General features: G+C 38.7%; 1 protein-coding gene across 3 annotated transcripts in view; it reads left to right on the forward strand.

Moving 5' to 3' along the window:
- Nucleotides 1-12,014, forward strand: part of MAST2 (microtubule associated serine/threonine kinase 2) — a 129,196-nt gene that overhangs the window by 13,033 nt on the left and 104,149 nt on the right. For all 3 annotated transcript variants that reach the window (XM_087820403.1, XM_016199271.2, XM_016199273.2), the window contains exons 2-3: nt 535-682; nt 4,855-4,997. In XM_087820403.1, the coding sequence (XP_087676529.1) occupies nt 535-682; nt 4,855-4,997 (291 nt within the window). The remainder of the gene's footprint in view (nt 1-534; nt 683-4,854; nt 4,998-12,014) is intronic.

Here is a 12,014-nt window from a genome sequence, read left to right on the forward strand (position 1 = left end):
TTCATAGTACTTTATACTTTTTCATTGAAAGCATGTATTTAGCTCCTATTACAGACATGTAAAGAAAGCTCTAAGCTTTATTTTAGCATTAATTGAATGCTGGAGGTGTTTCTAACTTTGTATAATGGGTAAAGGAAGGCTTGTTATTCATGATTTTTTTAAAAACTGAAAAAAACAAAACTGCAAAAGGTTTTTCTTTACTGGATAGAGGAAGAATGTGAATAAAAGGAGAAAAGTAAATCAACAACTAGATGTGTACTTATTATGAATAATATATCTTATCAAAATGTCTTATCATCTTGTGAGTCTCCTCTATTTTTTTGTTTGAGATTTTATGATCAATGTCCCACATCCTTCATAGCATACCCAAACAGCTTTTACTAAGAAATATGTTTCTGACTTTATTGAGCAGGAAATATAAGATGTTGGCACTTTTTAACTATAATGAATATTGTAGAGATGTTTAATATGAAGTTCTTAGACACTTCCAGAAAAGACATTAAAGACTTATGTTTTACTTTTTTCTCTTTGAAGGATGTGATACCTGGACTTAGTCCCCTGCTCTTCAGGAAGCTCAGTAATCCTGACATATATCCATCCACTGGAAAAGCTAAACTTCAACGACAACTTAGTCAGGATGACTGTAAGTTACGGAAAGGAAGCCTGGCCAGTTCTTTGTCAGGTAAGTATCTAATTTTGTTTAAGAAATATGGGACTGTGTTGTCAATATTTAAAAGTATACCAACTGAATTGGCATCTTGACAGCTTCTTCTCTGGTGGTAGTTTTGTATAGAGCACTTATGGCTAAGGCTGTCTTCCTTTTTTTTACTACTTCCTCATGACATCTCTGAACACTAACCTCCTGAACCTGCTAGTATTTCTTGGTTGACCACTATCACTGGTTATTTCCTTTCAGTCTGATTTTTGCTCTCTGCTTAATCCTATAGACTTTACATCCTTTTCTTCTTTTGATTTCCCCCCCATTTTGAAAACCCATTCTAGTGCCCATAGTGTCTTCACCCCTTTTCCATTGAAAAGTTAAAAAATTCAAGGAGAAAAAAATTATACAAGGAAGTCATGGTCCAAATAGGAAGCAATTACAATGTGACATAATTTTAAGCAATCAATAGAGTATGAAAAAAAATCCATGTGACCCCTGCTAAAAATATTAGATCAGTAGAGATGAAAATATAATCTGTGGCCTAAGAGTTAAATACTTGTCAACTACTTTTTATTTTTGTCCCTTTTCAGGGCTATTTCCTTGGATTTATCTTCTCATTCTTCTACTGAAATTTTTATTTTGTCAGAGAGCCATTTCTTGTTTAATTTTTTTTGTAGCATTCTGCTCTTCTTTTAATGATATGTTTATCTTCTAATTGTCTATGAGTAAATAGATTTTTGATTTTTGAATTAAAACCTTTCTTTTTAAGTTTTCTTTTGTTTATGAATCAACACTTTTTCTTTTGAGGCCCTAAAAACCAGAATCCATTGCTTTGCTCTGTGATGCTATAACTTTTGTATCCTGTGAGGCAGTGGCCTGGCTACTGGGTGGTACAATGTGGGACTGTGGTTATTTTTGACCTGTTTATAGATTTTCAGTTAATCTGATTTCAGCCTTATGTCTTACTTTATGTCCTTTTATGTATCTTGCATTTCTGAGCATTGAACTTATCTGAGATTTTGCAGGGCAGCCTGATACCCCATTTAACTGCAACCTCCTCTATGCTTATTATACCTTGTGTCTTTCTTTACCCAGTTCCATTGGTTATGATTCACCTACTTTAGATTTTTCCAACAATAATTTGTTCATCCCCTCAAGTCTTTCTCTCTTTCTCTTTCTCTTACATTTGCTTATTTATTTTATTTCTTTATTCTTATTTTAGTGGAGTTTTCTGGGGGACAAAAGATAAAAAAGTATGTGCTCAGTCAGCCATCTTTAACTGGGAATATTTTATATAATAGCCTCTTGAATCATTATAAGAATATTAAATAGAATTAAAAAAATTTTCCCCCTGAATTATTTGTTTCTAAAGCGCCGCTTGCTTCATTTGTACATATTGTTGCTTCTGTTTTATGTTGTTTTCCTCAAAATTTTGGGAATTCTTAATACACTCTAAGCCCTGACTAGTATATGTTCTAATGGGTATCTTCTGCAGTTGTGTAAGCTGCTTTCGCCAGCAGGCCTTTATTTTGAAGAGAGATAGAAATATGATACTAGCCTTTGTATATATGGATAGGTAGCAAACTACCTTTCCTTTAGAATATATAGACGAGGAGTAGGCAGATCATCTGGAGAGCTTGGCAACATTTGCAGAAGGAAGGAAAGAAGGCAGGCAGGCTCTACTCTGGGCTTATGGAAGTTTTGAGTAGAGTACCATTATTATTATTTCGTGTGTGGAGGGTTTTATGGAAAAAACTCTTCCCTCCCCCCCATTTATACATTTATTTTCTTCTCTCGCCTAATTGCCTTTGAACAAAGCTCTTTCTCGTTTTCAATAGGCACACTTCTAGAATTTCCCTATTAAGCATCACACAGGCTTTTGGAGTAAGATAAGTTTTATCAGGTTAGGAATCTTGACTCCCTGCAATTTTAGCAAATGCCATTTTAGCACTATAGGGAGATTATGTAATTTTTGAGATTAATTGTAAATATTCTCAATGTATTTTTTTTTTTTTTAATTCTCACCCGAGGATATTTTTTCCATTGCTTTTCACAGAAAGAGGAAGGGGGAGAGAGAGAAAGAGAGAGAGAGACACATCGATTGGTTGCACACGTACCCTGACTGGTCCGTGGCCAGGGATGGAGCCTGCACCTGAGGTACATGCCCTTGGCTGGAATCGAACCCAGGACCCTTCAGCCCACAGGCTGACACTCCAACCACTAGCTTTGGAGATAGATTCATTGAATACCATAATAGTTCCTGGACCTACTAACTGTGTGACCTTGGGCAAATAACAGCATGTACTTTGTAAGGCTATTATCAATAGTCTATGTTTCTGCATGTTCTGCAGTGTATTTACATAAATATCCAGATAATTTTCCTTTGTGTGAATGCCTAGGCACTGAGCCTCCTTTTCAGTCACCCTTTGGGAAAGAGGCTGTGGGAGAAAGGGAAAAGTCCTTAATCTTTACTTTCTTCTTTTTCCCTTCCTCCAAACCACTCCATTATATTTAAATACATTTAAAACTTTTTATAAAATATATACAATCTTTTATTTTAAAAATAAAAAATGGGATCATATGCTACATACTTTCTGCTTTTTTCACTCATCAGGAACTGTTGAACATTTTTCTCTTTAAAAGAGAAAAGTTTCTTTTGATTTCAGAGAAGGGAGAGGGAGTGATAGAAACATCATTGATGAGAGAGTCATTGATTGGCTCCCTCCTGCACCCCCCCCCTCACAGGGGGATTGAGCCCGCAACCCGGGCAAAGGCCCTGACCGGGAATCAAACCATGACCTACCTCCTGGTTCATAGGTCCACACTCAACCACTGAGCCACACCAGCCAGGCAAACATTTTTCTCTTGACTACATGTTGAGCTGCTTTATTATTTTTACTGGGTTTAATATTTCATTATGTAAAGATGTTATAATTTCTTTAACTTGTAATGAACACATTTCTAATTTTATTGTGGTGAGAATCACTAAGATGAACATTCTGGTCTATAATTGTTTTTTGTCTTTATACTGCATTTCTATAAGTGGAGTGCTGGGTCCAGACATATTCAAATAAAAATTTTTATAAGTTTTGCTAAATTGCCCTCCAAATAATTTGCGTCACATTTTGTTTGCAATAAAAAAGTATGTAGTAGAAAGACCAAAACCAAACCTTTTTTTGCTTATATGTGTGTGTGTATATAAAATATATCTTTATTGATTTCAGAGAAAGAGAGAGGGAGAGAGAGAGATAGAAACATCAGTGATGAGAGAGTCGTCATTGATTGGCTGCCTCCTGCACGCCCCCGACTGGGGATTGAGCCCGCAACCCGGGCATGTGCCCTGATTGGGAATCGAACCGAGATCTCCTGGATCCTAGGTTGACACTCAGCTGCTGAGCCATGCCCAGCTGGGCTCTTTTGCTTATATTTTTATTGTAGTGGGTAGTTCCATGATGAATAAGATTTTGCCAGAAAGAGGAAGTGTTTCCAAGTGAATTGGGTGATCAAGATAAAGCCAGGTCAGGAAGATATCTTGGATTTATGGAGGATCCTGTTAGTATTTTAAAAGTTTGGTTTAATCCTTTAAATAGTAGAGAGTCTTTAGAAGTTTTTAAGGAAGGGAATAACATGACCACATTTGTTTTGGTTAGATCACTACCAGCAATGTGAACACTGGTGTGAATGAAGAGATTGAAATGAGAGCTGTATCTCAATTAGAAAGTCACTGCAGCTCTAGATAGTCTTTATTAAGTGACTTTCTTGTAGTCTTTCAGTGGGATTAAGGTAGTCAGTCCTGGCTGAACACATGGAGCCTTGCAAGAGCAGTATAGATTCAGTGTTTGTCTTCTGGGAAACTAAGGGCCAAACTTGTCTAGGAGACTCTTTCTACTCCATTCATGTTGCATTGAGTTGGTGAGAAGCTAAGTAAGATGGAAGAGACTGGAAAACTCCTAGCCTGCTAGGTCAGGTCTCAGGGTGGTGGGTAGGGGATGGCATGGTGGTGGATATTAAATAGTTCAGTATTTCATTTGGAATTTTCACCGCCAAGATATTTGGAATTTTTAAAGGGCTACAGATTCTGAAATGGATATGGAGGAACTTTTTTTGGCTCAATGTACTTTTGTCCACTTGATATCATTGTATTTTTCATTAAGAAATAATTACAGGTGTTTTTCTAAACCTTGTCTTTGAAGGTAAGCAGCTGCTCCCCTTGTCAAGCAGTGTACATAGCAGTGTGGGACAGGCAACTTGGCAATCTTCAGGAGAAGCATCAAACCTTGTTCGAATGAGGAACCAGTCCCTTGGACAGTCTGCACCTTCTCTTACTGCTGGCTTGGTAAGTGTTAATAAAGCTGGTCCCTTGCTTTATGAATAAATCCTTGATTGTCATTTGTCATTGCCACATTTATTGTTTTCCTTTTTAGGATTTGGGTAGTTTAATTTCTCAGAGAAGAGAAAAAGAATGGAATTTAATTGAATATATTCTGATTGTTTTCTTATACTGTCACCGATACTAATTATGTACTGAGAATTATGAAAAAGATTTAGTAAGAAGTGAGGGTTCTCAGCCCCACACTAGGCTTCCCAGCCCAGGGTTCCAGTGCCAAGAAGAGAAGTCCCCATATCTTCTGGCTGTTAAAACTAGCAGGGATTGTTGCTGAGTGAGATGGGGGGCTCCTGGAGTCCCAGGTGTTCCTCTTAAAGACCTCTTAAAGAAGACTTACTTGGACTCACTCCCTCTGAGCTCCAGTGCTGAGGCAGCAGCTTGAAACGCACCAGGGAAATACGGGAACTGAATTGTCTGGCATCAGGGTGAGAGCTGGAGGGGCAGCTTTCTCCTAGACAGAAGTGCTGGCAGAGGCCCCTGTTCCTTTTCTGAGCCCTCCCCCCCACAGACCCATCAGGCAGGAGCCATAGATGAGTCTCCATCCACCTAGCTGTCATTGTTCGTTCAGCTCTGGTGATTCCCAGAGCCCCCACCCCACCCGACTTTCGGGTCCACCCAAGTTGTTTCCAGTGGCTTTTCCATACTATGACCTGCCTTGGTTCATGCTTCAGACCTACCTAAAATTTCTCTAACAAGCAGCATCTGGCCTCAGTGTGCCTCATACCTCTTGCTAAGTGGCCCCAGGCCTGGCACTAGTGGCAGCTGGCCTTGGTTCGCAGCTTACCCTCTCCTGGACTCCTCCAAACCCAAAGAGGCCTAAACTAAGACACATCATAATTAAAATGCTAAAGATTAAAGACAGAGAGAATCTTAAAAGCAGCAAGAGAAAAGCAGTTGGTTACCTAGAAGGGAGCTCCCATAAGACTGTCAGCTGATTTTTCAACAGAAGCTTTGCAGGCCAGAAGGGATTGGCAAGAACTATTCAAAGTGATGAAAAGCAAGGACCCACAACCAAGATTACCCAGTAAAGGTACCATTTAGAATTGAAGGAAATATAAGTGGCTCCCCATACAAAAAAAAGCTAAAGGAGTTTACCACCAAACTAGTATTACATGAAATGTTAAAGGGTCTTTAAGAAGAAAAGAAGGGCCTGCCGTCCTGGCTCAGTGGTTGAGCATTGACCCATGAACCAGGAGGTCGCTTTTTGATTTCTGCTTGGGGCACATGCCTAGGTTTCGGGCTTGATCCCCAGTGGGGAGTGTGCAGGAAGCAGCCAATCAATGACTCTCTCATTGATATTTCTATCTCTCCCTCTCACTTCCTCTCTCTGAAATCAATTACATTTTTTTAAAAAAAAGAAAAAAGATATGAACAATAAAATGTCAGTAAGTATACATCTATTAACAACAGTGCACAAAATAAACAGATAAGCAGAACAGAAACAGATTTCATAGATACAGAAAATATTTTGATAGTTGCCAGATGGGATGGGGGTTGGGGTCATGGGTGAAAAAGGTGAAGGGATTAAGAATTACAAATTGGTAGTTACAGAACAGTCACAGGGATGTAAAGTACAGTATAGGAAATATAGTCAATAATATTGTAATAAATGTGTGGTGTCAGGTGAGTATGAGATTTATTGAGGTGATCACATAGTAAGTTATATGATGTCTAATCACTGGGTTGTATACCTGAAACTAACATAATATTGTATGTCACTGTAATTGTAAAATAAAAAATTAAAGTAGCCCGGCCAGGCGTGGCTCTGCGGTTAAGCGTTGACCTAGGATCCAGGTGATCTGGGTTCGATTCCCGGTCAGGGCACATGCCCGGGTTGCGTGCTCGATCAATGACTCTCATCCTTGATGTTTCTATCTCTTTCTCTCCCTCTCCTTTCCTCTCTTTGAAATCAATATATATTAAAAAAAATAAAATAAAACAAAATTCTTTTGTTTGTCCTTTTGTTGTTCAGTTGTAAGAGTCCTTTATTCTTGATACTAGACCCTTATCAGATATATGATTTGCAAATGTTCTTTTCATTCTGTGTCTTTTCACTTTCGTCTGTCCTTTGATATATAACATTTTTGAAGAAGTCAAATTTATATATTTTTTTCTTTTGTTGCTTATGCTTTTGGTCTCAGATTTAAGAATTCATTGCCAGATAATAGGTCAGGAAGATTTACCCCTATGCTTTCTACTATGAGTTTTATGGTTTTAGCTCATATATTTACTTCACTGATCCATTTTGAGTTAATTTTTGTATTTGGTTTGAAGTAGGGGGTCCAGATTCATTCTTTTGCATGTGGGTATCCATTTGTTGTATTCTTTTAAGAGTTAGAAATAGATATCTGGCCCTGGCCAGTGTGACTCAGTGGTTGGAGCATCAGCCTACGCACCAAAGGGTCTTGGGTTTGATTTCTAGTCAAGGGCACATACCTGGGTTGCAGGTTTAGTCCCTAGCTCTGGTTGGGGTGCATGGGGGCGGGAACTAATTGATGTTTCCCTCCCCTCCCCTCCCTTCCCCTCCTCCCTTCCACTCTCTAAAAAAAATATCAATGGGAAAATATCCTCTGGTGAGGATTAACAAGGAAAAAAAGAAAAAGGAAGTAATAGACATCTGGAGTAAAGGATATCGGTTTTAGAACTATAGGGATTAGGAAACTTGATTAAAGACGGAAGAAAATGCAGAGAATGAAAAGGAATGTAGGGAAGCATGAAAAATTTATATGTGAAAGGGCAAATAGTACAAGATAGTGAAGTATTCAACTTAGTAAGAATTTTAGGAGTTTCTATTAAGTCCATTCACTGCCTATTAACTTGAGAATTGCTGCACTTTCCACTCTTCTTTTTTGTAAGAGGAACATAGTTTTAAAGCCACCTAGTGTCTTTTCAAAGGTATGAGAGTAATGTTTCATAAGAGATTTTAAAATAAAAAGTTTGGAGAGTCATGAGATTGAACAGGCTGTTAGCAGCCTAGTTGTTTATTCTCAAGATAATTTAAAAAAAAAATTTTTTTTAAAAATATATCTTGATTGATTTCAGGGAAAGGAAGGGAGAGGGAGAGAGAGAAAGAGATAGAAACATCAATGATGAGAGTCGTCATTGATTGGCTGTCTCTTGCATGCCCCTGACTGGGGATCGATCCTGCAACCTGGATATGTGCCCTGACTGGAAATTGAACCGCAATCTCCTGGATCCTAGGTCGGTGCTCAACCGCTGAGCCATGCCCCGGCCGGGCTGGCTATATTTATTGATAATTTTTTAAACTGTTCAGATACTGAGGATTTCGGGATTACATATAAGGAGAGTTTTACTTGGTTCTTATTACATAAAAATTTCTCTGTAAGTTGAAAAGAATTTTTGTTCTGTGTGCAAATAAAAATGAAAATACAAATGATTTTATTCCACATATTAGGGTCCTGGCAAGAAACAGAACAGATAAGTTAGGAGCTTATAATAAAGGGATATGGGTAGAGTATAGTGAAATGGGAACATACCCATAGTACCTTCTGCTTAATAATAACTTGTTATTACCTAGTGTTGAAGAAAGGATGAAAAGAGGAAGTGATGCTTGGAACTTGGGAGACAAAAGGGGCTGTGTGTAGAAGACAGCCTGACGATTGATATGACTTGTGGTAGTGGGATGCAGCCAGCCTAACATGATCCAGCAGGGACCAACCAAGGAGAATAAATTGTCCCCGACACACTCCCTTACCTTTTCTTTCTGTGATCTCCTGCTGGTGCTACCTATTGGTTGAACCCATCTAGACAGTAGTGGGCAGGGGAATCTGTGGATGTAGGTCATAATGATACTGCAGTTTGAGGTACAAGGGATGATCTGTAAGGGCAAGTAGGTAATATCCTGTACATACTGTAAGTTTTTTAAATATTGAGCTTATTTATATATAGTTTTGATTATGAATTTATGTTAAATTATATTACAGATTTGGTCAAAGCATTGCTAATTTTTTCGTAAACCTATTTTTGAGATTACTTCACCCCAGAAACCATTTCTTGTAGTTCTGAAATTCTGTTATTCCAGTTTTCTGGCTCATTAAATTATGTGTAAATACAGCATTTACTGTACCTTAATTTAAAATTTGTATATATAAAATACAAGTTAAAGTTCTTTTAGAAAACAAGATAGATAGCAAATAGTTATTCTGTAAGCTTTATATTTAATAATTCTGTGTTGTTTTTTTAAATTTTATTGATTGATTTTGAGAGAGAGAAACATTGATTTGTTGTTCTGCTTATTTATGCATTCATTGGTTGGTTCTTGTATGTGCCCTGACCAGGTATCGAACCCAAAACCTGGGCATATAGGGACTACGCTCTTAACCAACTGAGTTATCTGACCAGGGCTTAATAATTCTGTTTTCAAGTGGGAAATCAAAGTGCTTGATATGACTCTCTTAGAATCTGGTATGGAATTATATATATTGTTCCTTTTGAATAGATTGTCCTGGTCAATTCTCTGTATCTTTTAAGATCCAGATCAATGATTTCCTTTGTTGAGAAGAATTGTATGACTCCCCCATCCTTATCAGAGTTGTTTAACCTTATTCATACACAGTTAAAACCTCCTACAACTTTTATTACTATATATAGGTAGTAGACTCCAAGAGCGTGAATGAAGATTAAGAGTGCTTAAACCAGTTCCCACCATTACAAGATGCATTACCTTGGACAAATTACTTAACTTCTCTATAACTCTTTCCTTCTTTGTAAAATGGGAATAAAAATATCTAAAGTATTACTCTCCTTTTGTTTTAAGTAGTAAATGAATTTGTATATGTAAAATTCTTGGTACATAGTAAACTCTAATAAATATTAGGTGATAATATTATTATTATGTACATTCTTTTGTCATCTCCTAGTCTTTGAGCACTTGTTTCTCTTTACTCTTGGATTCCAGTGCATAGCACAATGCATAACATGTAGTGGGTTCTCTGTAAACATTTGCAAAATGAATTGGTTTTGAGTGTTCTGATATCCTTGTTCCTTTAACATTTAATCTCTAAATTCCTGGATAACTATTTTACTGTAAGAGTTATGAAGAGTGTTTTCAAAGATCTCTCTATGGTAACATCTCTCTCTTTTTGTTCTCATAGGGTTAGTATTTGCAAAAATTTGCTGGGAATCTTGGTAGAAGATCCCTTCCATCACTAGATTATAGGCTTCTTGATAGCAATAGCAAAGTTTCTTGCAAAATTGTCCTCCCTATTGCTGCTTTTAAGATTCTCTCTTTGTCTTTAACCTTTGCCATTTTAATTATGATGTGTCTTGGTATGGGCCTCTTTGGATTCGTTTTGTTTGGGACTCTCTGCACTTCCTGGGCTTGTGTGTGCTTTTTCCTTCACCAGGTTAGGGAAGATTTCAGTCATTATTTCTTCAAATAGGTTCTTAATACCTTGCTTTCTTCTCCTTGTGGTACCCCTATGATTCGGGTGTTATTACACTTGCTGTTGTCCCAGACGCCCCTTAAACTGTCTTCATTTTTCTAAAATTATTTTTTCTTTTTGCTGCCCTGATTGGATGTTTTCTGCTATCTTGTCTTCCAAAGTGCTGACTCGATCTTCTGTTTCATCTAATCTGCTGTTAATTCCTTTTAGTGTATACTTTATTTCAGATATTGTATTTTTTATTTCTGACTTTTTTTATTTATGGTTATTATGTCCTTTTTTATGCTTACTATCTCTTTGTTTAAGTTCTGTTGAATTCATTCGTTCGCTAAGTTCCTTGAGCATTCTTATAACCATTGTTTTGAACTCTGTATCTGGAATTACTTGCCTCCATTTCATTTAATTTTTTTTCTGAGCATTTCTCCTGTTCTTTTATTTGGGGGCATGTTATTTGGGCTGCCTCTCTGTATTTGTTTCTGTGTATTAGGTAAATCTGCTGTGCTCCCAGTCTTGGTATGATGGCCTTATGTAGTAGGTGTCTTGTGGAGCTTAGTGGCATAGTTTCCCTGATCACTTGAGCTAGGTGCTCCAGGAATGTCCCTTGTGTGGGTTATGTGAACCCTCCTGTTGTAGTTGAGTCTTGATTGTTGTTGGCCCATCTGTGGGTGGGGTTGACCCTTGTGCTGGTTGACTATAAGGATTGACCCTGACCACAGTGTAGGAGCTACTGTATAGGGGTCGATCCCATGAAGTGGAATTTGCCCGGTCAGGGTCTGGTGCCTGCTGAGAGCTCCCTTTGGGTGTGCTTCTTGTGGAGCTAATTGGTTGGGGCTCTGATGTGGTCTGAACCCCACCACCAGGTGTGTTGGTTCTGGGGCCTCTTGGGAGGGATTCCAGTGCAGGTCAGTGTAAGGTTCTGCCTGTGACCATCCCTGGGCTACCTGTTCGGAGATGCAGAGTGATCCACAGTTTATGGCTTCCTCTGCAGGACCTAGGTGTGCATGGAAGGGGCCAAGTTGTGCACCAAGCCTGGCTTCTACCAGTATTGAGTCTGGGGTTGGTCAGCAAAAGGCTCAAGGCACTCCCAACAAGACTTGCCTCTACCTGTTGGCTGCCTGTTAGGCTCAGCCACTAAAAGAGCCTCTGGCGGTATATGAGTTACGTGAGGCAGGTTCTCAGTGAGTCACCAGGTAAGGTGAGTGGTGTTCACCAGGTTGATATAGATTCAAACTTGGTGTTAGTGCTGGGCCTGAGGCCACTCAGCAAAAGTCTCAGGGTACACTGAGGTCAGCCACCCCCTTGCCTTTGGACCTTTGCAATGGGGTGGGGTCTCAGTGAGTCATCAGAGTGAGGCTAGTAGAGTTCATCAAGCTAAAACACATTAAGATTTGACTGTGTGGAGGGAGGGCTCTGCATAGGATTGGTGGCGCCAGTCAGGGTGTGTGGGGGCAGGGAATGGCCCTCACCCTAGAACCACTCCACTCAGTCTCTCCCTGTGTGTCTCTGACACCCCCTGAGTCTGTCCAGATCTCCTTAAGAGCCTTCCAGGAAAGACTGGGCA

This window comes from Miniopterus natalensis, chromosome 9, assembly GCF_054644295.1.
Source record: "Miniopterus natalensis isolate mMinNat1 chromosome 9, mMinNat1.hap1, whole genome shotgun sequence".
NCBI classification, from domain to species: Eukaryota; Metazoa; Chordata; class Mammalia; order Chiroptera; family Miniopteridae; genus Miniopterus; species Miniopterus natalensis.